At 40.0% G+C, this 26,120-nt stretch overlaps 2 protein-coding genes across 18 annotated transcripts in view; both read left to right on the top strand.

Moving 5' to 3' along the window:
• Window positions 1-5,978, top strand: part of plekha5 (pleckstrin homology domain containing, family A member 5) — a 114,866-nt gene extending 108,888 nt beyond the window's left edge. For 15 of the 16 annotated variants that reach the window (XM_077515856.1, XM_077515859.1, XM_077515858.1 and 12 more), the window contains 6 exons: window positions 1,453-1,671; window positions 1,762-1,923; window positions 2,038-2,171; window positions 2,335-2,474; window positions 5,397-5,496; window positions 5,680-5,978. In XM_077515856.1, the coding sequence (XP_077371982.1) occupies window positions 1,453-1,671; window positions 1,762-1,923; window positions 2,038-2,171; window positions 2,335-2,474; window positions 5,397-5,488 (747 nt within the window). In that variant the 3' untranslated portion in view covers window positions 5,489-5,496; window positions 5,680-5,978. The remainder of the gene's footprint in view (window positions 1-1,452; window positions 1,672-1,761; window positions 1,924-2,037; window positions 2,172-2,334; window positions 2,475-5,396; window positions 5,497-5,679) is intronic. The other variant, XM_077515857.1, reaches the window with a different exon arrangement.
• Window positions 5,979-7,587: 1,609 nt separating this feature from the next.
• Window positions 7,588-25,890, top strand: LOC144015665 (zinc finger protein aebp2-like). Of its 2 annotated transcripts, none has more exons than XR_013282783.1 (9): window positions 7,588-8,218; window positions 9,001-9,211; window positions 9,471-9,578; window positions 9,698-9,884; window positions 10,673-10,797; window positions 16,252-16,319; window positions 22,551-22,705; window positions 23,914-23,943; window positions 24,563-25,890. XR_013282783.1 is itself a non-coding variant. In XM_077515854.1 (9 exons), exons 1-9 carry the CDS (start codon window positions 7,674-7,676, stop codon window positions 24,567-24,569), a joined length of 1,395 nt encoding a protein of 464 aa, XP_077371980.1. In that variant the 5' UTR covers window positions 7,589-7,673; the 3' UTR covers window positions 24,570-25,890. The 2 variants fall into 2 exon arrangements, 1 of the variants encoding a protein (XP_077371980.1); XM_077515854.1 differs by having other exon boundaries at window positions 7,589-8,218; window positions 22,592-22,705.
• Window positions 25,891-26,120: the final 230 nt, after the last annotated feature.

Below are 26,120 nucleotides of genomic sequence, written 5' to 3'. Positions count from 1 at the left end.
ACTCAGGCCCTTAGGTACCAGCCCCTTGGTCAGGAGCTGCAGCATCCCAGAGCACTGGATGGAATCCAGATTTAGCAGCTCCCTCTAGCGTGGCGCCTAGCAGAGTGAACAACTTCACATTGTCAGCCTCTTATTCTCGGGCATTAAATGGCCCTCCGGTCTCTGTGAGTGCACACGCCAGTGCCAGTAGAAGCGTGCCAGTGCATAGCAGCCATTCATTCAGGTTGCTTCCAAAGCACTCATTCCCTTCCGGATGAGTGGAGATTGAAGACCCATTAAGCACCATTACTGTTACTATTTTCTGTTACCTGAAATACATGCTCAGGAATTACTCAGACAAAAGTATTGAGACACCACCTCAGTTTACTGCTCCATTATATGAACTGCAGTGCCTTGAAAAAGTATTCTTGTTGTTTTTCACATTTTGCTACCTGACAACCACCATTTAAAAACAAACAAACAAACAAACATTTAACAATGGTAGCAATGGTAGTTATTACAAAAAAAGGCCAGCAGGTGTCAGCAGAGTATAAGAGATCAACCAGGGCCATTTTGCAACAAGCTGTTTTCCCCCCACAGTTTTAAACAGATTTGTGAATAATGATGAAACTTAACTATATTCTAATGCTAATTGCTACAAAACAGAAACATATAAATATACTTTTCTTTCCTGATGAAAGAAGAGACTCTAATCATTTTTTTGGTAAGTTCCATGTTTTATACCAATAGAACGCAATATTCTGTGGGCCTTGCAAAATCAGTCCAAATACAGTAAAACAGCTGGGAGCGAATGGTGATGCTTCAGTGAAAATGGCTGGGAGTGAATGAGTTATTTGAGATTTTATGCGATTGACCAACAAAAAGTAGCACATACAAGTAATTGCAGACATTTTGCTGTTTACTGTCGACTGAAAATAACATCAGGTTCGATTGTCAACACCACATGACCAAATTAAGAAAGCAGGTGAGCCATGATTTGTTGTTACCTGAGCAACTAAGATGTCATTTTAAGTTGACAGGAAGTGGCAAAATGGCTGCCCCTCTGAGATGAATAAAAACGAGTGGATTTTGCTGCATTCTTCCTACTCCCTTGAACATATACATCGATATTTATTGGATGTTTCTTTTATTTTTTACTTTTAACTTTCTTTCTTTGTTTATGTGTTTATATAATTATATATGTATATATGCATATGTTCAATAAACTTCAAACTTCAATTCAAATTCCACAAACACAATATTAATCACAATTCTATTTTTAGACTAGTTGGGAGGCAAATACAACACATTATTGCGAAAAAAAGTTCTTGACTTAACAGGTAGTCATTGTGTGATAATAGTTCTGTCTTAATAGTTTTATTCATGACTCTTACGCTTTTTGACAACTATAAACAGTTTTTACACTCTCAAGAATTTACATTAATGCTCAGGGTTGTATTGTGCGTCGAACAGGAGCAGCGTCCACACAGTGCCATGGAGCATCAGCTGTGTGCGCTAGAGAGCGGTCGGCCCAGGATGAGCGTGGAAGAGCAGCTGGAGAGGATTCGCCGCCACCAACAGGGTGCCCTCAAGGAGAAGAAAAAGGGCATTCGCATTCGGGGTAGCAGCGAGGAAAACGCGCTCTCCCGCAGCAATTCGTTTACTAAAGACAACCATTCACGCCATGTGCAGGTACTGTACGCAAACAGATGCTATAGAACAGCAGAATCAGTCGTGGACTCATCATTCATGTGGTCTGTATTGTTTCTGAATATTTTGCAGTCTCAAGTGAGGCGTAGAGAAGAGGTCATGAGCACAGACATTCTGGAGCTAGAGGCCTCACTCCGGCAGCAGGAGGTGGTGAGGGAGCAGGAGACGCCCGCCGAAGAAATCGCACGTCTCAAAGAAGCCTCAAACTCAGACCGCTTCAATCTAGTTCGGGAAGTAAGGCTGAATCACTCTCGCATTTTTAAACCTTCACTAAAAACTGCTTAGAAATTATTGACAGACAGTTTGCAGGCGCTTCTCTCACTCTCTCTCTCTCACTGCTTGCTGCAGCTGTCTGTGCCTGACAAAGTGTTGATACCTGAACGCTATGTGGAGTCGGACCCGGAGGAGGCTCTTAGCCCAGAGCAGGAGGCTGACAAGCAGAGGAAAGTTGACCGCATCAAAGCTCTCATTGCCAAAAACAGGTAAACACAAAATAGCTCTCTGCATGAACTTATGCTTGAACTTTTTGACACAAATTCAATTTGCATACAGTTTGTCAAAGTAGAAGTTACCCTAATATTTTATTTTACTATCTGCTTTCACCTTATAGCTGTACATTTCATACTTACTGTCCATGTCTCCTAGCATGCAGAATGCGATGCCTACCGTACCGTTAAACCCAGTGGAGACTGAAGAGGAGATTTCCATACAAGAGAAAGAGAAGATGATTAACATCTCTTATGAGCTGGCAGCAGAGGCCTCTAAACGTAGCAAGCTGGTTGCAGGTAGGCTAAAAAAAACAAAAAAAAAACATGGAGAGGATGGTTGTTCGTCCTCAGATGTTTTCACATTTATCATACGTGAAAACAACACAGTGAACTCCATAGATTGTTACGGGTTCGCCGTCCCGCTATTTTTTTGATTTTTTATTGTTATTTTTTTGGAGGGAGGGGGGGGGGGGGTGCAGGTTTAACTCAATTTTGTCTTGTTTTCAGTGCAATTCCACTGTTGGCCACTGTATGGCAACACACTGTTGTGTTTAAAAGGAACCCTGACTGTAATGACAAGTTTACGCCATATGCTAGATTTGGTTGTTACTAACATAACTATGAGATTCATTTTTCAAAAATCATTTCCAGTTTAATACATTTAGTAGAATCTCTGTTTGTATACAGGATACGCCCCCATTTTATTTACATAACGTAGAATGGCAGCGAAACAGTGCGGTTGGAATAGTGCCCCTCCCGCACAACATGCACTAGTCATAATTCACTAGATTCTTTCCAAATTTGCCCTTATCACAAAAGCTCTGGCCTCTGTCAAAACGTACACATGAAGGAACTAACAGTGGACACGTGTGTGTGTGTGGGTGTGTGTGTGTGTGTGTGTGTGCGTGCCTTAACGGCACAATGTGATATCTGCCGCGGACGTTTACAGCCTTTAATTAGCCTTAATTAGACCAAAGTCTAGTTAGGAGTAAAAAATAAAATAAAAATCAGAACTATTGCAATGTGACTGAATGAGTTAAGCACAGAGGCGATTATGGTTAAGCTTGAGGGCAATAACGAGGCCGATCAAAGTCTTTTAATGCATCTGCTGAATGACAACAAGAGCACGTCGTGGGGGAGGGGCAGTATCCCAACCGCACCGTTTTACTTCGAGAGAATAGCACCATTCTATGTCACGCCAACAACATTGCCGGCATATGTAGAGTTTCTCCAAAATGGAACAGGAAATTATTTTTGAAAAATGAATCTCATAGCTATGTTAGTTACAATCAAATAAATCATGTGAAGCAAACTTGTCATTACAGTCAGGATTCCTTTTAACACTGTAAATTTGAAAGAAGCGTTAAAAGAGGAAGTATTTCAAGAATAACCTATTTTTTTCTGAAAAGATTACTTATTCTCTCAACCCTCTCCTATCTCGCATTTTATGCCTACAAAAATGGCTACTTTACTGTACCTCAAGCATGCTGTTTTGCCCCTTGCAGTATTTTTCCTACTTTATTAACAAGTTGTTTAAAAAAAAAAAAAAAAAGGTTCACTCACCATACACATATATACCTGCTAAACCTTCCATCAATCTATAAAGTTTATGCAATGTTTAGTATTGTGGTTGAAGTTTATTTAACTGTATTGTAGCATATGGGGTGTTTATAATATTTTAGAAAAAAACACCTCTGGCTATGATTTACATTTAAAAAGTAAATGTTACCATTACACAGGTTTCTTAAAGCCTGTATTTGAGTCTGACTTAGTTAATGCAGGTGTTACCTCAATATGTGGCTGGTGGGTGCACTACATATCACATTTGAATTCAATGTTGTTACAGATGTGTGGGGCTACTCCTTAAGTAGACTTATTCCTTAAGTAGACTAACTAATATAGTTTTGGTTGTTGTATGGAAACTACTTTTCCATCTCAATATAGTCGTATGCTGGCTAGACTGAATGAGCACTTCAGTCCAACACAACTGTGGCTTCTTTTTCCATGACATCACAGCTGCCCACTTGAAAGCGTCTGCGCATCAATGACTAAAAGTGGCGTTCCATCACTGATGTTTTCCGAGCCGTGGTCAGATCCATGGCTGTGATTAGTGCTGGAAGCAGTAGACTGTAAATAAAAGGGATCTCACAGATGGCAAGCAAATGTTTGAGCTACAAATATATGTTGATAGTGTGCACGTGTGCTTTGGCCCTAAATTTGACAACGTACATCTGTAACTGGTAAAAGAAGCCTATTCGGTGTGGCTGAAGTGTTATAGCCACTAGAGCTGTAGGTCGGATGTCATCACCTACTGCACTATATGGACAAAAGCATTGGGACACCAACTCCTAATGAAGATGGAAGAAAATTGGAGATTGAAGTTGGAGACATTTAAAGGGATACTTATTTAACCATTTTTGGCAAACATTAATCTTTTGCCTATAATACATTTGATATTTTCATTATTTTTCATGTACAATTAGTACCTTTAAAAACACATTTTGCAACTTGCTGTCGACTGAAAATGATATCACAAGGGCTCAGGTAACCAGTCACAGTTCAGCTTGTGAATGTCACATGACCAAACCTAGAAAACAGGTGAGCCGTGATTGGTTACCTGAGCCTTTATGATGTAATTTTCAGTTGACAAGTTGCAAAATATGTTTTTAAGGCTACTAATTGTACGTGAAAAATAATGAAAGCATCAAATCATAGACAAAATATTAACTTTTTATTGCTATAATGGGCTAAATAAGTGAAGTATCTCTTTAAGATTTGATCAGAGCACATTACTGCAAAAATGTTGCCATTTGTAAGTTCAAATATCACTGGTGGTACCCAAAGTGTTGCTAAAAAGTTGGAAGCAGAGACTTGACCATCGGGCCTTGGCTGATTCTGAAGACTGCTGCAAATCAGGCCAGATTAGCAGTATATGTACCCAATTTAAGGTCCCCAGACCAACCCGTGGTCGAGTCATGATTAACATGTGTCTTAATGCTTTTGTCATTTTTGTTCAGAAGAAATATTTCATCACTTACAGATTTGAAGTAACAATAGTTATAGAACTGAACTGAATAGTAGAACTGAAAATGCAGTGTCAATTTTGTAAGATGTGATGTGCGTTTGACTGTTTAGTCTCAAGCTGTGTTTTTTTTGTGTTTTTTTTTGTTTTTTTGAGGTGTGCTGTGGTGTTGAACATATTGCTGTGTTTTGTTGCAGTGAAAAGCCCGTCGTCATCTTCCCCAACCCTCTCGCCATCTCCTAACACCCCGCCTCAGCTCGCTGACGGCTCTCACTTCATGTGTGTGTAGTAGCACCAGTAAGGGCCTTCATCACTTGTTGTCTTTTGTCCTCACCCATTACGCTCGAGTCTCCTCAGTGTTGTTTTTAGCGTTAGTCAACGTAATGTTGTTTGTCTTTTTGGGGTAACTGGGAAGCTGACATTTTGAAATTCTTCTGCATACATATCACGTTTGATGGAACCTTTTCTTTCTCTCCTCAGCACAAGCTCTGGCCTCTGTCAAAACGTACACATGAAGGAACTAACGGTGGACGAATACTCCACACACGGCTACCAACGTCTTTGAAATCTTAACCTGACTTGTGTGTGATCACTGTGATAACTGAAGCATCCCCCATGCTGCCACCACCACCAATAACATTTCGTTTCTTCGGTACTCCCACACCGCTTTTATTTTGTTCTTAACCTATGAAAGTTTTTACACTTTTTTTTTTTTTTTAACTATTTAAAGAGTTTAACAGGTATTCTGCAATCTTTTGGTTAACCCATTATTATTTAAGCATTCATAATTTAACCAGTGACTGCAGAGGCTTATTTTTTTTTATTTTTTTTTGGCCTGGTAGGTAAGTTGAGTGTATAAAACATAATGAAAGGAAGCCCAACTTAGGTACTGCAGACTAATAAGGACCCTTTTTCTCATAAGTTGTAATTATTTAAAATTATACCCTGCAGTCTGTTAAAATACTGACAACTGTTGTATGAATGTTATGGTTTAAGTCTCTAGACTTTTCATGTTTCTTTGTAATTGCTGAGAGTTATATTTAAAGAGAGATGAAAAAATTGTTTGACTCTATTTTATGACAGGTTTTTGCAAGAATAGAACTAATAGAAGATATTATCACATGTAAAAAAAAAAAAATAAAGAAAAGAAAAAAAAAGCAATAATTAACTCGAAAGTTTGTGGATGCGGGTTGCATATTTCTCATTTGTACAAAGTGTAATTAAGAGGCTTACTATGTATATAATGCTCATGCTACTGCAGGATGGGATGGGAGCATGTATCCAACACATGGTTACAGACTAGATTTAATTAACCAATGCTCATATCCCATCTGTTTTATATGTCATATAAAATAAATGTTTCTGTTCTTAAAAAAAAAAAAAAAAAAAAAAAAAAAAAAAGTATGCTCTTCTGTTTGTTCCTTTCCCGTCAAATGAATGATATGAACCCTAAGCTCCAGCTGTGGTGTCAATATTATTATGGCTGCAGGAATGCCAGCCAAGAAAAATATATTTTAATACACCCATTCTTTTTTCTTTTTTTTTTTAAATAGCACTTGCTGTTGAACTGAAGCCTATCCCAGTTGAAATTGGATGAGGTGTAGGGTACACCGTGGACCGGTCACCAATCATTCCCATGTAATTTTAGGCAAACTATTCATACCCACATTCACATTTATGAACAAATTTGTCTTCAATCAAGCTGACATTTTGTTAAAGTGTGAGGAAACAGGGGGAAACCCATGCAGCAAGCACATGAAGAACATTGAAACTAAACAGGAAGGCAGAAGTGTTATTAACCATGCCAGCTGTTAGTGTATCAAACCCCGTATTTGAAACCCTGAACAGCCACAACACCCTTTAAGGAAAAAGAGTGAAATGGCGCCATTGTGTGGCCATCAGGCCTACCAACAAGGTGGTTCCTCCACGCAGAACGTGTGAATTGTTCCGAATCCATTGGATTAAAAAAAATAATAATCTGACACCAAATACTCCCATCTATCGGCCGTAGTCTCCAAAAGAATCCTTAAGCAATCAATTCAGATCAAATTTGAGAGCTGTAGTTAAATTTATCAACTAATCCACCTTTTAAAATGCACAGTTAACTGACACAATACTGTAAATTTACCTGTGGGTATTTGAAAGAAGTATCACAGAAAGTGAGTATGACTATACGTGGAACACATTGACGGAATGTGCATTTTGTACCTGGGTCTTCACAGTGGGGGACTCGTATCATCATTAGGTTTCATGGAACAAATGTTAGAATTTAGTTTGTAATGGTCAGGCCAGTGCTTGTGGACGGCTCCAGAGAAATAAACCATTACTGTATTTTGAAGAATGACAGTAACACATGGTGCGTTTAAATGCCAAACAAATTGTGGCTGCTCTGTCCAATCACAGGGCTGTTTGTGTGACGCCCCGCCCTATTCCACCGACGGTCCAATTTTGACACCGAAAGTGCTTCGCGCTTTATGTCTGCCATGGAAATGGCGGCTCCTGCCTCCGAGGTAAATCCTCCGGTGACTGTCGACTATTGCGCGCCCGTCCAAGATGAAAGTAATACCGAGGGCGACTGCAAAACCGAAGCGGAAACAGTTGAAGCTGCCGGCTGCGATGAGTCGAAAATGGTTGAGCTGAAGGCGGAGGCCGGCGAGGCGGCGGAGAAGGCCGCAAGCGAGGCTCAGACGATTGACGTTCCAGAAGCGGTCAACCTGGAGGCGACACCCAGTCCCCGGGAGACGCAGCTACCGCCCGAGGAGGTGCAGTCGGAGCCGCAGCGCTACTTTACGGAGGACAACGCAGAGTGCGTCGGTTGTGACACAGAGAAAGATGCGAAAGAGGAACCCGGGGAGGAGAGCCGGTGCTCGGTTATGGAGGAGTGCGACAAGAAACCGACTTGCGAGGACGGCGACAAACTGAGCGGCGGAGACGCGGCGCTGGGGGAGAAGAGGCGGCCGAGCATGGAGATGTCCTCCTCCGACGGTGAACCGCTGAGCCGCATGGACTCCGAAGACAGGTAAGAAAGTTTAGCCAGTCGCTGTCACTTGTCCCCGGGGACGTCCCCCTTTAACTTGGACAAGAAGGGGTGGGGTTGGGTGGGGGGGGGACAAAATGAATTGACCCACACATATTCTCGTTTCTATACCCGCGTATTCAGATTCCTCACACTATCAATCAATCAATTTTCTTAGCCGCTTACACCTAACAAGGGTCGCGGGGGTGCTGGAGCCTACCCCAGCCAGCTTTGGGCAGTAAGCGGGGTACACCCTGAACTGGTTGCCAGCCAATTGACACAGAGATGAACAACCACTCACGCTCACAACCACATATAGGGACAATTCAGAGCGCCCAATTAACCTGCCATGCATGTCTTTGGAATGTGGGACCCAAACAAGTTTATATGTCTGGGGATTCCACAAAAGGGTGACAAGGCACTTTGTTTGTCCAATTGATAACCTCAATTAAGTTCAAATTCTTTCATTGGCACTGGATGGCACCAAAGCAATAGTGTTGCTTTCACTAATAGAGGATAGATTGAGATTACATTTTTTTATTTTATTTTTTTAAACTGAGTCATAGCTCTGTGGAGCTTCACTGTACTCTCATTTCTCAAATTCATACTGTATAGGACAAATAATTCTTAAAATGGATAACCTTGCTTTCACTTTTCATATTGCAAGTGACTCATCCTATTGGCACCTTGTTCACAAACTTGTAAAACTTTGAAGATGTATGCCCGTTGTCTGTGTCACTGTAATATTTGAGCCTTCGACCCATCCACTCCTGTCCTCTGCCTAGCATAAGCAGCACCCTAATGGAGATGGAGAGCACAGTGTCAAGTGGGCGCTCCACCCCAGCTATGATGAACGGACAGAGCAGTGCCAGCTCCTCTGCTGTTAAGACCGTGGCCTACTCCTGTTGCTGGGACCTTTGTCTTCAGTACTTCAACTCCAGCCCCGACCTTGCTGAACATATCAGGGGTGTCCATGTGGACGGACAAAGAGGAGGGGTACGTACATTTGAATGCTAACACGTTCCTTACCGGGCTCTTTCTTTTACAGATTCCAAATGGTGGATATTTCAGAGGGATTGTATTTATGGTCTTTGAAAGTATTTTTGCTAGGTTTAGGGTTATTTCATCTGTGTGCTATTCCTCATACATGGTCTTTTAGTTAAACCTCCCACATACCATTTTGCAGTCTTTTGTCTACCACTACACATTTAAAACTGTTTCTTTTTTACACTCCCTTCTCCATCTTGCTCTTCAGGTGTTTGTGTGTCTGTGGAAGGGTTGCAAGGTGTACAACACCCCGTCCACCAGTCAGAGTTGGCTCCAGAGACACATGCTGACCCACAGTGGCGATAAGCCCTTCAAGGTGACAACTGTCAGCGTCATCCAAATAGAATGAATGACTGGTTTCAACAAATGGAATGTTGTCAGTTGAGATCCAGTATGTGTTGAGTTTGTGTTTTATTTCTGTTGTCCTTTGCTCAGTGCGTCGTCGGTGGTTGCACCGCAAGTTTCGCCTCCCAGGGTGGGCTGGCCCGCCATGTCCCCAGCCACTTTAGCCAGCAAAACTCTTCCAAAATGTCCAGCCAGGCTAAACTCAAGGAGGAGTCGCCCTCCAAGGCTGGCCTCAACAAGAGGAAGAAGCTCAAGAACAAACGCAGGTGCTCCCTACGTACGTAAACTAAAACTCACACTGACACTACACAATATGCACACCCGCGCACAGACACACCCCTGCCCGACCTATTTCTCCTGATTACATTTCGCATCAAACCTTTGGACCCTTGAGGGATTTTTAGCGACAATCTATTCCCCTCAGAATTTATTAGCGCAGTTCTCTTCATCTGAAAGAAAATTGAATGAGAGGAGATGAAAATTTCATTTTCTATTTCCAGACATTTATGTCTGGATCTTATACACTTGGAAGATAGCATTATTTTTTATTTTGGGTGAGAAAAAAATAAAGAACAGATTAACTTAAATTAAATGAATGCCATATTTTGTTGCAATTTATTTGCCTTCAATAACTGCAGCAAGTCCACTGACATCACTAAACTTTTGCATTCACCACAGCTTCTTTCACTTGTTTTGGGACGGGGTTTCTTTCTGCCACTCTCGTCATTTGAGGGTAAAATGCAGTCTCTATAGGGTTTAAATCTGGAGATTCATTTGGCCGGTCTAAGATCTTCCAGTTGAAAGATCTCCCAGTTTGTTGGATCTTTCACTAAATTGACAGATTGTTTCTCTAGACATCTGAGTTCAATTTGCTGCTGTCATCATAGGTTGATTTCTTACCTCATGTCAATTAGAAAGATGATGGAATTGTGCTCATATATCACCATGTGTTTTATGTGGAAATAATGCTGCTTGAAATTAGTCAGCTCCTCATTTGGAAAGTTAAAGACTGACTTTGACTTTGTGCATCACTTGTTGCTTGTTTGCCTCCTCTGTCCCTCCCAGCGAGGCCCCATGACTTCTTTGATGCTCAAACCATGGATGCCATCCGTCACCGAGCCATCTGTCTCAACCTCTCCACTCATATTGAAAGCGTGGGCAACGGCCACAGTGTGGTCTTTAACAGCACTGTGAGTCAGTCTGTCTCTTTTCCTGCTATTACTTAGAGAACCGTGAGCGTCTGTATCATAAAGGATTAAAGCGTGTTTGAAAGCATGCTTTTTCCCTGTATACATACAAACAGCATGCATATTCCTGCGCCACTGCACAGGCAAGCTCATTGCGAGCTGTCGTGAAAGTGTTATGTTGAAACCTTTGACTAACCATTGAATGAAATAAACAATGCATGGTTAGGGTTTGGTCCAACCAGTCCTGTTCTAATCAACTAATCGACTGAAATATACATTTATAATACTCTATATTTAGTGACTTTAAGTTCACATGACAGCCCTTGCGGAGAACTGCTGCCTCAAATGAATATTTTTGAATAATTTTTGCCAATGGCTCAAATACAAGTAAATACTATCTGATTAATAATAATAATAATAATAATAATAATAAACTAGACGACACAAAGAATTGACAAGCTAACTAGGTAGGTTTTGTATTGTTGTTTTATTTTTGGTCAGCAGGGGGCGGGGTAGTTTCACTATTGGAGACGCATCGACTGATTTATGCTGTTTTTTTTTTCTCTGTGCACTTTAAGTGAACCCCTTTTGCCTCCAGGCTTGGCGTTGTTTTTCTTTGAATCAGACTTCACAGGAAAAACAATTGAATTGCGTTTGTGTACATGGTGCTTGTGTCATTCTAAACCTGACTGTATCAGCCGTATGAAGGCCCATATAGAAACCACATTTTCGTTCACCAGTTCATTCAAAAGCTAAGTAGCAGTAGTAGTAGGAGCAGTAGTCATTTGGTTCATGAGATGTAAAAAGTATGTTTATCCTCCAAGAGGAAAGTGCCACCAACCGCCCAATGTGCTTTTAATCTCTCACTGTATAATGGAGCCTGAGATGTGAAGTAGAAAAACTGCTGTCATAAGAAGATTCCATTTCTTTTCTCCTTTCATTTGTTGGTCATGTGTGGCCAACACAGCACTTCACATGCATTAAGCAGCCTCTTATACTGCAGTATGTATGTGTACGATTTTTTTTGCATGGAGAACATTAGGGGTGGCCGGGATCATTATCATATGCACTAATGTAGCTAAATAAAAGGAATTTAATAGGTAAGATATGTGTTGGTGTTTGGCCTGCAAGCTACAAAGAAGTTCAAACGATATAAGGCATACAAGTATGTGCGCAGCACGGTTTTAAATAAATCAGTTTTCAGGGCGTACCGACAATTATGCAAAGATGTACTGTGGACGTTTGGCAGGCTGATTCCTCGTGCTGTTACCTGTTATTGTTATCCTCTGCTGTGTTCTCTGTTCTTGCTTTACCTTGGGTACTGACTGCAAGCTGAGATATGAAAAACGTAAGGGAAAATCTGAAAACAGAGCCTCGGAGGAACTTAACAGAAGTCTAAGCATTTTTGGTCACAAGGTTGGAAAGGAGGAAACTTATGCGGTGGGAGAACGATGGAAGCTTTTCGTAAGAGGATGAGGAAAGGGGTTTAGGTAAACGTCCGGGTCATGGAATCGGAATGAGATCGGGCCAGTTGAGTGTATGTTGTCCATCCAGCCAACCCTGGAGATTTGTGGGCTTGAAGGACTGAGGCGCTGCATCAGACCACAGGCCCCGGCGGACTCCTCCAGGCCAGGGACGGAGCAGAGCTGTGGGGGTTTTGTGGAGTTTGGCCAGTGAGCCTGCTGACACGCAAGAGCAAGTCAGGCATGTTTATGATGGGATATTTTTGTTATTGCGCCCATCTGCGTCATCCAGTGCTTGACCCGCTGACACGAGACAGGCACCCAGTTAGAACTGGCCTGCCCTCCCCTGCCTTTGGTTCTGCATTTTTCACTGCCTGTTTTGGAGCCGCTCTGATGTTCACTTTTAACCGCTCGTCCTCCCCTTTTCTTTACCTCCCACTTCTCTTACTGTGTGACTGACATGGCTTCATTAAAGCAGGAACCTCACGAATCACTTAATGCAGCTCCAGCACAGGCCAACATATTTATCTTCAGCCTTTACATACTTTACATTCCATTGCGTTAAACCTGTTTTTCTGAAATTAAAGCAGCAATTCCACTCAATTTAGCAGGCACTTTGTTTGACCTTGGAAATGTCTCGTGATTTATTTTATTTTTTTTAATACGGAAACAGAGAAAAGTGTTTTTACATTGCTGGAGAACAAACACACTTAATGACAATATTTAATGAAGAAAAGAATACTTGGAGTGCTTCATCTTAAATTAAATGACAAGCTTATGTACACATTTTTAAACAATAAAATCACAACACCGTTGAATCTCTAAGATTTTACACAATCTGTTCTGGAACGAAGCTTGTCCTTTATATTGTATGGATTCAAATATTTGTATTGTGATTGTCATCATAATCACAAAAAATAACTGTACAAACGATAAAATAAAAGTATGTCCAAAGTACAGGATACTCACTTTCCTTTTCCACCCTACCACCTTGTTCCACCTGTGGTGAGTGCACAAACCCAAATTGAATTCCTACTTGTGTGCCAATTCTTTCCCCAGATAAATATTTGTGTGTAATGTACACCTCACCACCGTAACTGTATGTATGAAAAGTACCCTGTCAAAACAGATTACAAAACTAAACATAATATATTGGGATGAAAACTGGCAAAGATAATTTTCAAGAGAAGGTCTTGGTCTGTATTTTATCTTTATTTTTTTGTGGTTAATTACTGGAGTATCATCCATCCACTCCCCAAACTAGTTTCCATCCCTTTCACAGTCAGTTTCAGGGGTAGCAAAAATAATTTCAGATATTTGTGTGTGTGTGTGTGGGTGTGTGTGTGTGTGTGTAAGACAACTTTTTCAATGTGAGCTCATTCGTCATCCTAAAAATAGACAAACCTATCTTAAAAGAGCCGATTGACGCAAAAGGTTACATGTGTGGCTATTTTTGACACTGCTGGTTATTTTTCTAGCTCTCTCTTTTCCTACCGATAATATTTGTGTGAATTCCAAGCCAGTTTTACTGTAAACTGACACAGCATGATAGGCGGAATGTTATGCAAAGTAAAGGCCAATGAGCCTGAAAAACACTTTTTTTTTTCTTTTTCTTTTTTCTGTATTTTCACAAGTGGAAAGTTGGGAATTGTGGACAATCATGCTGCGATTGGTTTGGGAGCAGAGTTAAAGGAGGTAAAGTGTGCTTGCCTGGGCATCCTCCTCTGAACAGATTGCATGACTCCAACTCATTAAGCCATCCCAAGTGTACACACGCTTTCTGATTATAAATACTTTTTGGTTAATTTCAGATATAACAGAGGGCTAAGGATTCTCTATAGCTGCAGTTTTAAATGTAGTGTCAATTAAGTTATGTTGTGTTCACTGAAAAAAAAATTGCTAAAATTTCAAGGTTAAATATTTGGCAGTTATTTTTTTTCTCTCATCAAATGTAATTTTGATATATTCTATATATAGTTAAACGGTGTCCAGAGTAGGTGTTATTTTACAGTGTTGATCACCTAGTGTTAGATTAACTCAGCAGAGATGTAATTAAGCGCCACCTTCGCACCTGCACTTCATTTTGAGAGAGACACATCAGCGCCATTTTCCTCCTCCTCGCTTGTCACTGAGAAACACTGACATTCCAACAAAAGTTTAGGCAAATTAAGCCATTTCCCTCATGGAAGTGCCTATACAGCAAAAAAACTGGAGTGTTAAAATTAACTCTTTGACTGCCAAAGACGTTTCATGATGATTAGTAAAATTCCAATGGATGGAATGCGATCTTTCATTGAGTAGCCACATTGTATATGTAGTAAAGGCAAACAATATTCTTTTTGCCTTGAAAGATGAGTTAAAATGCTCAAAAGCGGCGGGCACTGTGGATTTTTTTATTTTGTTATTATAACGCCTGGCAGTCAGTTAATTTTCAACTCTGGCTGTGTTAATTCAAGTTCAACATATTCATTAGTTAATATTAACATAGTATTGATGAAATCAACTTGTTGTGAATGTCCAAAAATACAACACTGACCAGTGTTGACTGATGTTAAACTTCAACTACTTTCAGAGTTGTTTTAACACCATCTTAGTGTAAAACACACATTCAGAAGTATTGTTTTCACTATATTTAGTGTGGACCAATATACACACGCTAGAAGAGTTAAATTTATCTGTGGGTGTTGAATTAACACGGACGATTTTTCTGTGTGGTTGCTGGGCCTTGACGCAATGACAGCTTCGTTATTTGACTTTTCTGCTGCTCGAATTAATGGCACCTGTGCCATTAATATTGCTGTAGAGCTGGTGTTAGCTACCATGCTTGCTTTTTGTTTTTCTAAAATACTCAAAGACAAGCCAATCAAACATTCGTATAAGAAAATGTCAAAAACAAAAACCCAATGATGTAGTTTTTGGTTCCCAGACAGACTTCAAAAAAGTTGCTACGTTGCCATTATGCAGTCTTGCGAGCTTCTCTATATAATAATTTACGACATCCACTCGATTTATCTTCCTCAACCACAGGTTCTTCTGGATTTATTATTATTTTTTATTATTATTATTTATATTTTAATAAAAGAAGAATATCCACACCAAGTTTTTGTCATCGTTTTTAGGTCAGAAGTAGGTACTTGTGGCCTGCCACCTAAGTACCCTGGTGCCAATTTTGTACAAACACAAGTCCTAACACAACAATTTTTTGTCATTGCTTTCACTTCAAGTCAGCGGTAGTCAAATCACTTCATGCCACACAAAAGAACCCTGCTGCTTATTGTTTACGAATATCTATTGCCCAGTGTCGTTAACTTGAATTATTATCTGGACAATCTGCAAGGCTGCGGTAAACCAACAAATTGTTGAGGGCTTTTGAAGGGAATTTCTTTCAGTTTGTGTTAAACTTGCCGGTTTGGTCCAAATTGGACTATAATATCTTGAAAACATACTGCATGTGTTAAACAAGGCATTTCATGTTGAGTTGCCATGTAGAATTGATGCAAAAATAGGACAATCGTCAGTCGCTCGTCTTTTTTTCCGATCATGAGAAAATCTTCAAACGTCCGTCCAGTTTTTATTGAAGGGCAACACAGGACAGGTTCCATTGAAAATAGAAACCCAACTTTGCTCTAGCTTGCATTATTAGGACCCCTTGCATTGCTTCTTGCGGTTAATGATCAGCCTCTGCATCACTCGGTGAGATGTTTGAATTACGAAGCCTCATTATTCCTTTGAAGCCGTTTCTCTACACACTAGGGAGAATAGTTCCATCGTGCTTGTTGGATCACAGCTTGCTTTGAATTCTCACACCAACTGTAATCTCATGGTTCAATTACCGTATATTGTGAACTATTGTTTTGTTTTTGTTTTTCCAGCATTTTTCATTTAATGGTGCAGACAACAATGATGCTGTTAATTCCTTTGTGAATAACTTTACCAAACAATTTTATAGGCGGTGTCTCAATGGTTTGTTTTGTCTCAATTTGTTGCTGTGTAGGTGCTAGCCAAAAGGAAGGAGGGCTCAGGAAAAGTGAAAGTTCTCTTACACTGGACACCTGAGGACATGTGAGTACACGTCTTCCATATTGCCATATTTGGAAAATTGGAAAATAAAAGGATCATCATCAGAATGCATATGTAACTAATGAAGAGAAAATGGTTTAGCAGTGTGTACTCGTGTTTCTGAAGTTCTGCGTTTGAATCCTGGCACAGTCCTTCCTTCGTGGAGGTCGCATGTTCTCGTTGAGTTTATGGGGGTATACTCTGGGTACTCCCCTTACTCCCATATTCCAAAAGCATGGACTCTAAATTGGTCATGAATGCTCATCTGTTTTCTGGGTTTGGTCATGTGACATGAGCACACTGAGCTATGATTGGTCGTTACCCGTTTCCTCAGCACGAGTGATGTCATCTTCAGTCGACAGCAAGTGGCAGTGTTTTTTTTAAAGGGATTAATTGTACATGAAAAATGAGCTATCACATTAATTATAGGAAAAAATTATCACCTTACTCCTGAAAATGGCTAAATGATCCAAATATCTATTTAAAGCAGATTATTGTATGAGAAAATGTGCACATTATCTACAAGATGAAAATCATGCAAAATTAAGTGCAGGAGACCTTATTTCCCAGGAGACAACGTACAAGTGCATCATGCCTTACAAACCTGTACAATAGAGCCCGTGCAAGGACCTCAAAGGATCAAGACGCCTCAGATGACTATATACAGTTGTGCTTATAAGTTTACATACCATAAAGTTAACAAGGAGTAAAAAAAATACATAGCACCTCATCGTAGATGAGAAAATGCATCGTTGTTGCTGTTAATGAAAATGCTTTGCATTGCAACCGTTGCAATTCTTGTGTAATTTAGCACAGATTGCCCAGACTAGAATATGTACGTTGGGCTCAAGCATGCAAACTGCAGGGATTTACGTGAAAAATGTCACCAAAGAAAGCTCTATGTGCTCTCTACATTTTGTCGGTGGAAATGGGCCAGCAGCTGAAAATCCAGACCCAATATGAGGGACTGCAGTGTTTGTGCAGGAAAAGAAACAAGCCTACTGTAGCTACATTCAAGAAAGCCTTCACATATTTAAATGAAAATCGGGACTCCAATGTGTTTCGTTTTCATGAAAATTAGCGACCAACACTAGATTAGCAGTTATCTAGACCACACCAGAGTGACAGCAATGATCATACAATAAATCTTACCTTTCTACTAAAACCGCTTTCTTTCTGCCCATTTTGAGGTCTCCACATGTCAACCACCGTTTAAGATGTTCCAAAGTGTGTTTGTCGATTGAACCGCCTGGGACGTCGAAAATGTGACGTCATTTGAGATCAACCCTATTGAAAAGGCCATTCAGGGTCAGCACTGCGCTTATGAATGGGACTCGTCTCATTGTTAGTGCGCTTCACAGAATACCGTGATGTCTATTTATGTTGTCGCTTGAGGCAAGCGCCCACTACTGCACACCCATTAAAGCCTTCAACTGCACAGCCTCTGAAGATGATCATAGAGCAGAGGGACGTGAGCTGGAGAAAGAGTGTGGAATCAAGCAGAAAAGTTGTAAAGGGAGACAATGAAGAGAAGAAAGCCAGAAAGGTAAAGCAAAAGGGGAAAATAGAGAGAGGACAGTACTGCGGGAAGGACAAAGATGGCAGGGAGCCAAGGTGACTGGTTGATGCATCATCAAGTAGACTACCGGTGAAAGCTTCCGCTTAACATTCAACAGCCAAACTCTTGTTCTGATCCTTCATCCATTCATGCTCCTCCTTAGCTTTTTTTGTTTGTTTGTTTTTTTGTTTGTTTCCCCCCCAGAAGTAGTTAAGGGAAACAAAATGATGAGTTTTGGTCATTTAAGAAAGTCGCAGTTGAAATTTAAGTAAGAGTAGAACTAGTGACAATATTGAACATTGAGCTGGCAACCTAATAAAAGAAGATATTTTCATTGAATGTGCCTTCTTTAGGCACTGAAGGAAATGTGAATATGGGAAGTTGCGTTATTAAAGTTGGTGTTAGCCATTTCACTGCTACCATACTCATTAAACTCATTCTGAGCACTTGCATTTTACTGAATATGAGATCAAGAAAACCAGCAAACTGGTTGTATTTTGTGTGTGTGTCGTGTGTGTGTGTGTGTGTGTGTGTGTGTGTGTGTGTGTGTGTGTGTGTGTGTGTGTGTGTGTGTGTGTGTGTGTGTGTGTGTGTGTGTGTGTGTGTGTGTGGAGCAAACACTTGACACAGACTCTGTGATTCATTTTACATGTTATTTTCAGGTCAACCGCAAAGGAATACTCGACAGTTTTACAAAGTTTTTCTTGTCTGTTTTTAATGAGTAGGCTATCTTTTTGAATTGTGAAGTTCTAAGCAGCCATTGACTACCTGACCTTGAGATGTTTTGCCAAGATTTTAGTGCATGCCAAGCCAGTGTAGAATATCCAATTTCTTTGCATTCAGCAGCACATTGTTTGCTTTGGCTGCATGTATTGACTCTGGATAATATCCATCTATAGTGCAAGCCACCTTTCAAAAGTTGTACTGCATTTGTTGGATTGTAAGCAGATTTTTTTACATTAAGGGTCAAGATTTTAAAATTGTCTTTTGTTTGTTTGTTTTTACCGATCAGGCTTTTGTATGGCAAGATTTTGATGTACTAGCCAATACAACTCGTGCAGTCTCACATTTCCCGTACCATTACAACACCTCAAACAGATGTCGCCCCAACCTCAACATTTATTGTAGCCCAATAAGAATTGTCTTGGTTATTATGGTGAGCAGATTTAACATTTTGGAAAATGAGTAATTGAGGTATTCTCAACGTCTTTTCACCTAGGACAAATAATGTCACGCAATTAATAACAATGAAAATTGTTAAATATAGTCGTGGATATTTGAAATGTTTTTGACTACATTGCAGATACCTGCAACTTATATCCAGTTCAGCTGTTAAATGTTCATGTTAAAAGGGCTTGCCACAAGTATTAAGCTATTGACAATAGCCTATAATCAACAGGGCAGTCGAGATCAAACAAACATCACTGATGCATGATTGTTCATGTGAAATGTTACATTTATTTGGCTGTAGCGAAATGTGCAGCCGCTGAATATTCTCAATACCTCTATTGTGGTCCTTTTTGCACAGAGATGTCTTTTAAAATGACTTTTGAATCCTTCAGTCATTCTGCTGAGTCCCATAAAAAGCCTTTTCATATGCTAGCGATTTAATATACAGTGCTGCTTTGTGTTGAACTTATTGCTCCTGTCATCTCTGCGACCATCTAGTTTTGGCAGTAGCCATCAATTTTCATTGTAAGTATGGGCTTCTCTCGAGCAAGCAAACACCCCCCCCAACCCGGTAGCCCTCCCAAAAGAGACCAATTCTGCTTCTTCAATAATCAAGACAAATAACATTCTCCTCTGAAAAACAAGACACATCCATTTGTTTTAATTTGGTTTGGTTGACTGACTAACGTATCCCAGCGAGTTTGCGTGCACAAATACTGTATGCGTGCAGCAGATTGAGTGGTTGTTGGCTACGGTCGTGCCAAAGCACAGCAACTATAACATGCTGTGGGTGACGCTGGAATTGAGCAAATGCATGCGAGCGCGGACACTCTGAATACACTTGAATGTTTACCAAGCTTTTTAAGCTCAGCAGGTCCCCGTTTGTCATTTGGAGGGTTGCTTTGTACATGGACTCCAACTCAAGACCAAGCCAAACCTTAATGGTGCGTCAACAGGGGGCTGCTTCTTTTCATCACCCCTGAAGCTTCTTCTGTATCGCTTTCATGTCTGCCTGTTAATACAAACAAGAGATAGCACGACACAATGTACTGGGTGCAGCTTCGTAAAAAGTTGCTGCTCCTATGGCAAGATGATCCAGAAGTCAAAATGCATTGATGCATTTATAATTGACACTTCTAAGCTGGATTTAGAAAACAATCAAATGAAAAACCTAAGGACATTGCAACTTGAGTGTACCTTATCATGCAACATGAGGACATATTCGCAAACGATTTCATTTGTAATCTAGAAACGTATGTTGATACCGCCGCGTAACGAGTAGTATTATTCGGCTGAAGTTATGTACCGTATTTTCCGCACTATAAGGCGCATCTAAGAGCCTTCAATTTTTTTTTAAAAGCTGACCATGCGCCTTATAATCCAGTGCGCCTTATATATGGATCAATATTGATGAATCTTGACCGCAACAGGTCTCGCTGTCAAGACGCTATTCGGTGACCCTGCACAATCGGTGACGCGCATGAGCAGAAGGTCCCGCCATCTTGAATCGCTAGCTAATACTAATACTTTACCTCAGAGAAAATAATAAAACAGCTGTTTATTCATTTTGGGAGTGAATGGAGTTGTCAGAAAGCTGGTTTGTAATCTATTAATAAAGTTTGACTGACCTATCTGACTGTTTTGTTGACATTCCCTTTAGCGCAGCCCCATCTAATGGATGCATAACGTAACCCCAGCCTCTACTGTAGCGCCTTATACATGGATAAAGTTTTAAAATTTGTTATTCATTGAAGGTGCACCTTATAATGCGGTGCGCCTTATAGTGCGGAAAATAGGGTACACAAATATTTGAACAATGATAACATTCATTTCATTTTTTAACAATATTACCACAGTTTAATCAAAAACAATCAAGATATACTGAAAGTACAGCCTCTTGTCTTCAATTTAAGATGTAATTGTCATTTTCTGTCAGGAATTTTCATTTTATACCAAAGTCTGTTTTAAACTCGATAGATCCTCAACAAAACAATCAATCCATACGTGATGAATGTTTAAACTTTCTTTTTGAATTCATTTAAATTATGGAAAAAAAGTTATTTCCTATTTAGGAATGACATGTTTTGCTCAAAAGTTGTTGGACATTGTGACTGACGCACCTAACCATATTTTTTAATACTAGGGGGAAAAAAATTAAATTTGATAACTGCGGTCTGTAGACTGTATAGCCAGTCATTGGCTGCAAATTATGGTTTCATCCGAACATTAAACTTGTTTTGTTTTAGTAAATAAGTGGTACAGAAGTGTATCATGCATATTGGAATATAACTGATTATATTTTTGAAAACCTTTCCTAAGTTGGAAGTTTGCACTTCAACTCTCCTTGTCTAAATACACCTCCACCTCACTGTATACATTCTAGACATTGTACTTTTTTGTACATTTGGGTGGAAACATGCCTTGAAAACAGCATTTTGCTTTTAAGATAAAATGTTAGATTTTATTATTGTTTTACTCACATTGCCTTATGAATTAATCATGTAAACTCAGTCAGCACAACACTAGCAGTCTGCTTTGCGCGTAATCTGGCCTATTTTACCTTAAATGATGTGCAGTATTGAATTATTCAGACTACGGATGATTAAAACATTGCGTTTAGTTAATTATTAACTCTAAAGGTCAATTGTTAAATGAACAATATTAAATGTTAATTTAATTTGTGTCAACTGACTTGCTTGACCTGCAGGTTTGGAAAAATGGCAAGTAAATGATTTGTGAAAACACAGGAAATGCATTCAAGAAATGTTTTTATTTATACATTTCCCTTGCGTGACCTTTGTAAAACCTTTCTTCTTTTGTTTTTTCTTTTTTCTTTTTTTTTTTACACGCTTCCTCCAGCGGCCTGAATGCACTACATGTGAACTACCTTCACGCCATCTCACCAAACAGACTGATTAAGCATGTGAATAAGCGATTTGGCAGGGTGGCTGCCTGCTTTGCTTTTAGTGTGCGTGTCCGTCTGTCTGTCTCAGGGGGCTCCAGTGATGACGCACATAGTGACGAGGGGAATGCTGGAAGTGGAGACAGGGGTGGGTTGTGAGGGAGGGGGGGCACAGTGGACTCGCTAAGCTCTTTGTTTCCGTCTTCTGCAGCATGACTTGCCACGCCAAAGCTGGCACACTCCCTCCTTTCAAGGCCACCGTGCTGACGTGGGTACAGTAAGGTGCAGCTGAGTACTGCAACACATCATGTGCATGCGCGTGAGCTTGTCACCCTCCTTTACCTCCGTCCGAAAGATATGAAACGGTTTGCTCTGCTTCCATACCCGATTGCTCTTGATAGTTTCATGTGCACATAGGTCACATGCAGATTTACGTTGGTAGGATGATGAGCTCCTGTATTTACTTGTGTGTCTGGTCAAAGCCGCGTACGCTCATGCAGAGAAAGGTGTTCACCTTCCCGGGACTAAAAGACCTTCTTTGTCCATTTCACTCAAGCCGGCCCATTCATCATGACTGCCACTTCATCCCTGCTTTGCGTTACAGCTCATGGCCTGACTCCATGTTCTGTGGATGTTTCCTTCCAGCCTGCCTGACGTGTGGGTGAATGAAACGGAGCAATCTCAGCTGAAGACGAAAGTGGTACACTTGTCCCAGTTACCGCAGGAAACCGCCATGCTGCTGGACCCAAATATATACAGGTGAGAATCCGTGTGATGGCACTTAACCTCATTGCACATGTGCATACTTGAAGAGACGAGCTCCTTCAATTAACCAGCCAACAACACACGTTGTCCTTGCACACTGAATATTTGAATCAGTAAGGCTATCAGAACCACCAGGGGGCACCAGATCCTATTGTCAGCATCTACTGAAGTTTGTCAACAGTTGTACATATATACATATATAGCTTTTCTCAAGGCCTCACAAACCTGCCTAATTATATAATAAACACTGTATTTTCAAAATAATGAAATTGTAATTTTTTTAATATAGAGTGGAAACCTTTTACAAAAACTTGAGGATTACATGATTGTACTTGTCTACAACTCTGGAAAACCCTCGTCCCAATGTGAAATGCATTTACATTCATACAAATGACATAAAGTAGCTGAAAGTGATTTTTCACAGAGGCACAATCCACCTACAATATTAATAATGACTAATGGATACTGGTTGTGAGTGAGGATGGTTGTGCGTCTTTGTGTGCCCTGCGGTTGGCTGGCAACCAGTTCAGGGTGTACCCCGCCTACTGCCCAAAGACAGCTGAGATAGGCTCCTGCATGCCCGCGACCCTTGCGGTTCAGAAGATAGATGGATGGATGGATGGATGGAGGAACTAATGGATATATACAAGTCAATCACAAAAGCTGGGGGATCCTAATTGGACCGGAACATGCATTGGCATCAGTCACTAATACTGGACTTTGGTTTCATATTTGGAATTGTCACACCTCAGTCAGTTTATTTCAAGGTTGTGCACGACAATAAATCCACAAACAAATTACTGTATTTTCCAGACTATAAGTCGCTCCGGAGTATAAGTTGCCGAAACAGCCAACTTCTGGGGAAAAAAAGAAAAAGTGTGACTTATAGTCCGGAAAATTCCGTAGGTTGTTGATTTCTCTGCAAGAAAATGTGAGATAATTTGGCCTACATGGAAGATAATAACAAGAACATTGGGAATGGTTAGATTTTTTTTTGGGCCATAAATCTATACAGGGCCGCCATTAAAGGCCCAAGTGTTGTATGTGAATTGTCAAGATGAGATCCAACACTTGTTTTCCACTGTATCCTTGGGTAATGTTTACAGTAGGTTAATTTCTTAAACAAATATTATATAAAGTGATTATTGCAGGTTCCCATTCACCCTTTCTCCTTAAAGACACTTCTTTCCATTCCTTTCCAGAGCACTTCCACAGAAGCGACTAAAGCAGAGGTAAGTTGCCCTCACTTAACAGTATATTACCATCATCTAATCAGCCAACCATCATGATTTCGTTCATAAAATGTAACATATTTTAAATACCACATACTATTTCACTCACTGAGTTGAGAAAAATGGATTTTAGAAAACAATCTAAAAAAGGTCACTCAACCTGACCTTGCTAAGTATTACTACTGCATTGCTTTACGTTGGAAAACCTAACTACTTCCAAGTACTCTACATACTGTATAAAAACAAAGAAAGACCCCCAAAGGGGCGGGGACAGTATGTTCGAATGTACGCTGGAGCTGGAATTTGTCTTTGTAACATTATGAATTGACAAATTGTGAACGCAGTAATCTTCATGTGCCTGTTTACTTGTGTTAACCCGTTTTGGTTGACTTTCTTGTATATTCATTCATTGGTTATCCAGGACATGATATGCCTTATATATATTGGCTAAAGCAATTCAACACCAAATGCATAAAAGAAAATAATGATTGTGAATACATGTAAATAAAACAACAATCAATCAATGTAGCTAATATTTTGTTTTGCTTTATTTTATTTTAATCACTCATTCCTCACTAAAAACATCTCTTGCTCTCTCTCTCTCTCACATTTCACTCAGCCTGTAAGGAGTCGTTTCTGGACTGAATTTTTATTCTTTAGCCTTAGAAGTTGTATTTGGGATGGGACAAGCATCATCGTTGTTCTCTGCAATGGGACAACATATCAACAATTTGTCTTCATCAAGAACTTGGAAGAATGACTCCCCCTAAAAAAAAAAAAAGAAAAGAAAAGAAAATCATATCCACTGTTATAACAACTGTTTTGTGGAACAAACAATTTCAGTGTTTTGTGTAAATTATGTATGCAAATTTGTAATTTATTTTTCTAACAAACAAAATGGTCATGGTTGTGAATTTGTGTATGCAATGGAACCGTATTTACTGTGATAAGCGATTTTCATGGTCAGTATTAAGGACACTTGGAGTGTTTATATTGTCTTAAGCAGTCATGCGATTATACTGACAAAAATGCAGTAATTTTGACTGGCTTAATATTAACAGTAGACAGTAGAATATACATGTTACAGAAGCAATAACTGCTGATGATATTCCAGATGACCAACTTTATTTATCAAAAAGACTTGATAAGCACCGGGACACCAAATTGCGCCTCACTTCTTTCACTTCCTCCTTTTACACGATTGTATTTTTTGGACTATTTGTCTCGAGAGTGTAACTCGTACCTGTCAAAAAATGCATCATGTCGCTCTAGAATATAAGTCACATTTTGGAGGGTAATTTATTTTGCAAAAAGAGTGGAGCTTGGACTTGCCCCAAATTCCCTGTTTCCTAATTGTGGGTGCAGCCGGGAAATATGCACCGAGCGCACACTGCTTCACAAGCAGACTTCATGCACATTTAGTTGCCATGACTTCTTCTTCTTCATCATCCTTCTTTGTCCTTCTTTTTCCTTCCCTCTTTCTTCTTCTTTTTCTTCATCTTTCTACCTTCTTTGTCATTTTCTTCTTCTTCCTTCTTTCTTCTTCTCTTTCTTATTCCTTTATTCTTCCTCCTCTTATTCCTCCTCCTTCCATTTCTTCTTCTAGTGTGTTTTTTGCAGTTGGCAAATACTTTTGGTGTCTAAAGACTGATGGAAAGAAGGTGGTGGTAATGCACAGATAGTCAACCTAATTCGGGACAGGAATTTGGATGCCAGTCCATGCTCTACATTTAATATGTACTGGTCATACCTTAGTATAAGTTGCAGAACCAGCCAAACCGTGACAAGTGTGACTTATAGTCCGAAAAATGCATTACGTATTGTATATATCCTACTTTTTAGATGCCAGCTGATTAATTAAGCACTCTGAATTTGTTTTAAACTAGTTGTTTTCTACTGTCTGTTGTGCTGTTTCATGTTTCTAATAAAACAAGAGCCATGACAAGAGTTCACAAATAGAGGTTGTTCTTACCGATAACGGTGTGAGGTGTTGAAGTGTCAGAAAGAAGCAATACAGTACTTCTTTGTTTATTGTGGTTTCAAAGAGTTTGTTTTGTTTACATAATAGGATGGATTGGCTGCCTTATTTGGCATCCTCTAGGCAAAGAGCTTTGGGAGCATGCTAATGACTCGGTCAACACGCAGGGCCAGCCTGAGCCAATGTGGCGCCCTAGGCA

The sequence above is a fragment of the Festucalex cinctus genome, chromosome 3 (genome assembly GCF_051991245.1).
Source record: "Festucalex cinctus isolate MCC-2025b chromosome 3, RoL_Fcin_1.0, whole genome shotgun sequence".
Taxonomy (NCBI): domain Eukaryota; kingdom Metazoa; phylum Chordata; class Actinopteri; order Syngnathiformes; family Syngnathidae; genus Festucalex; species Festucalex cinctus.
Note: the sequence above shows the minus strand (reverse complement) of the source record. Positions and strands in the feature narration are given on the sequence as shown.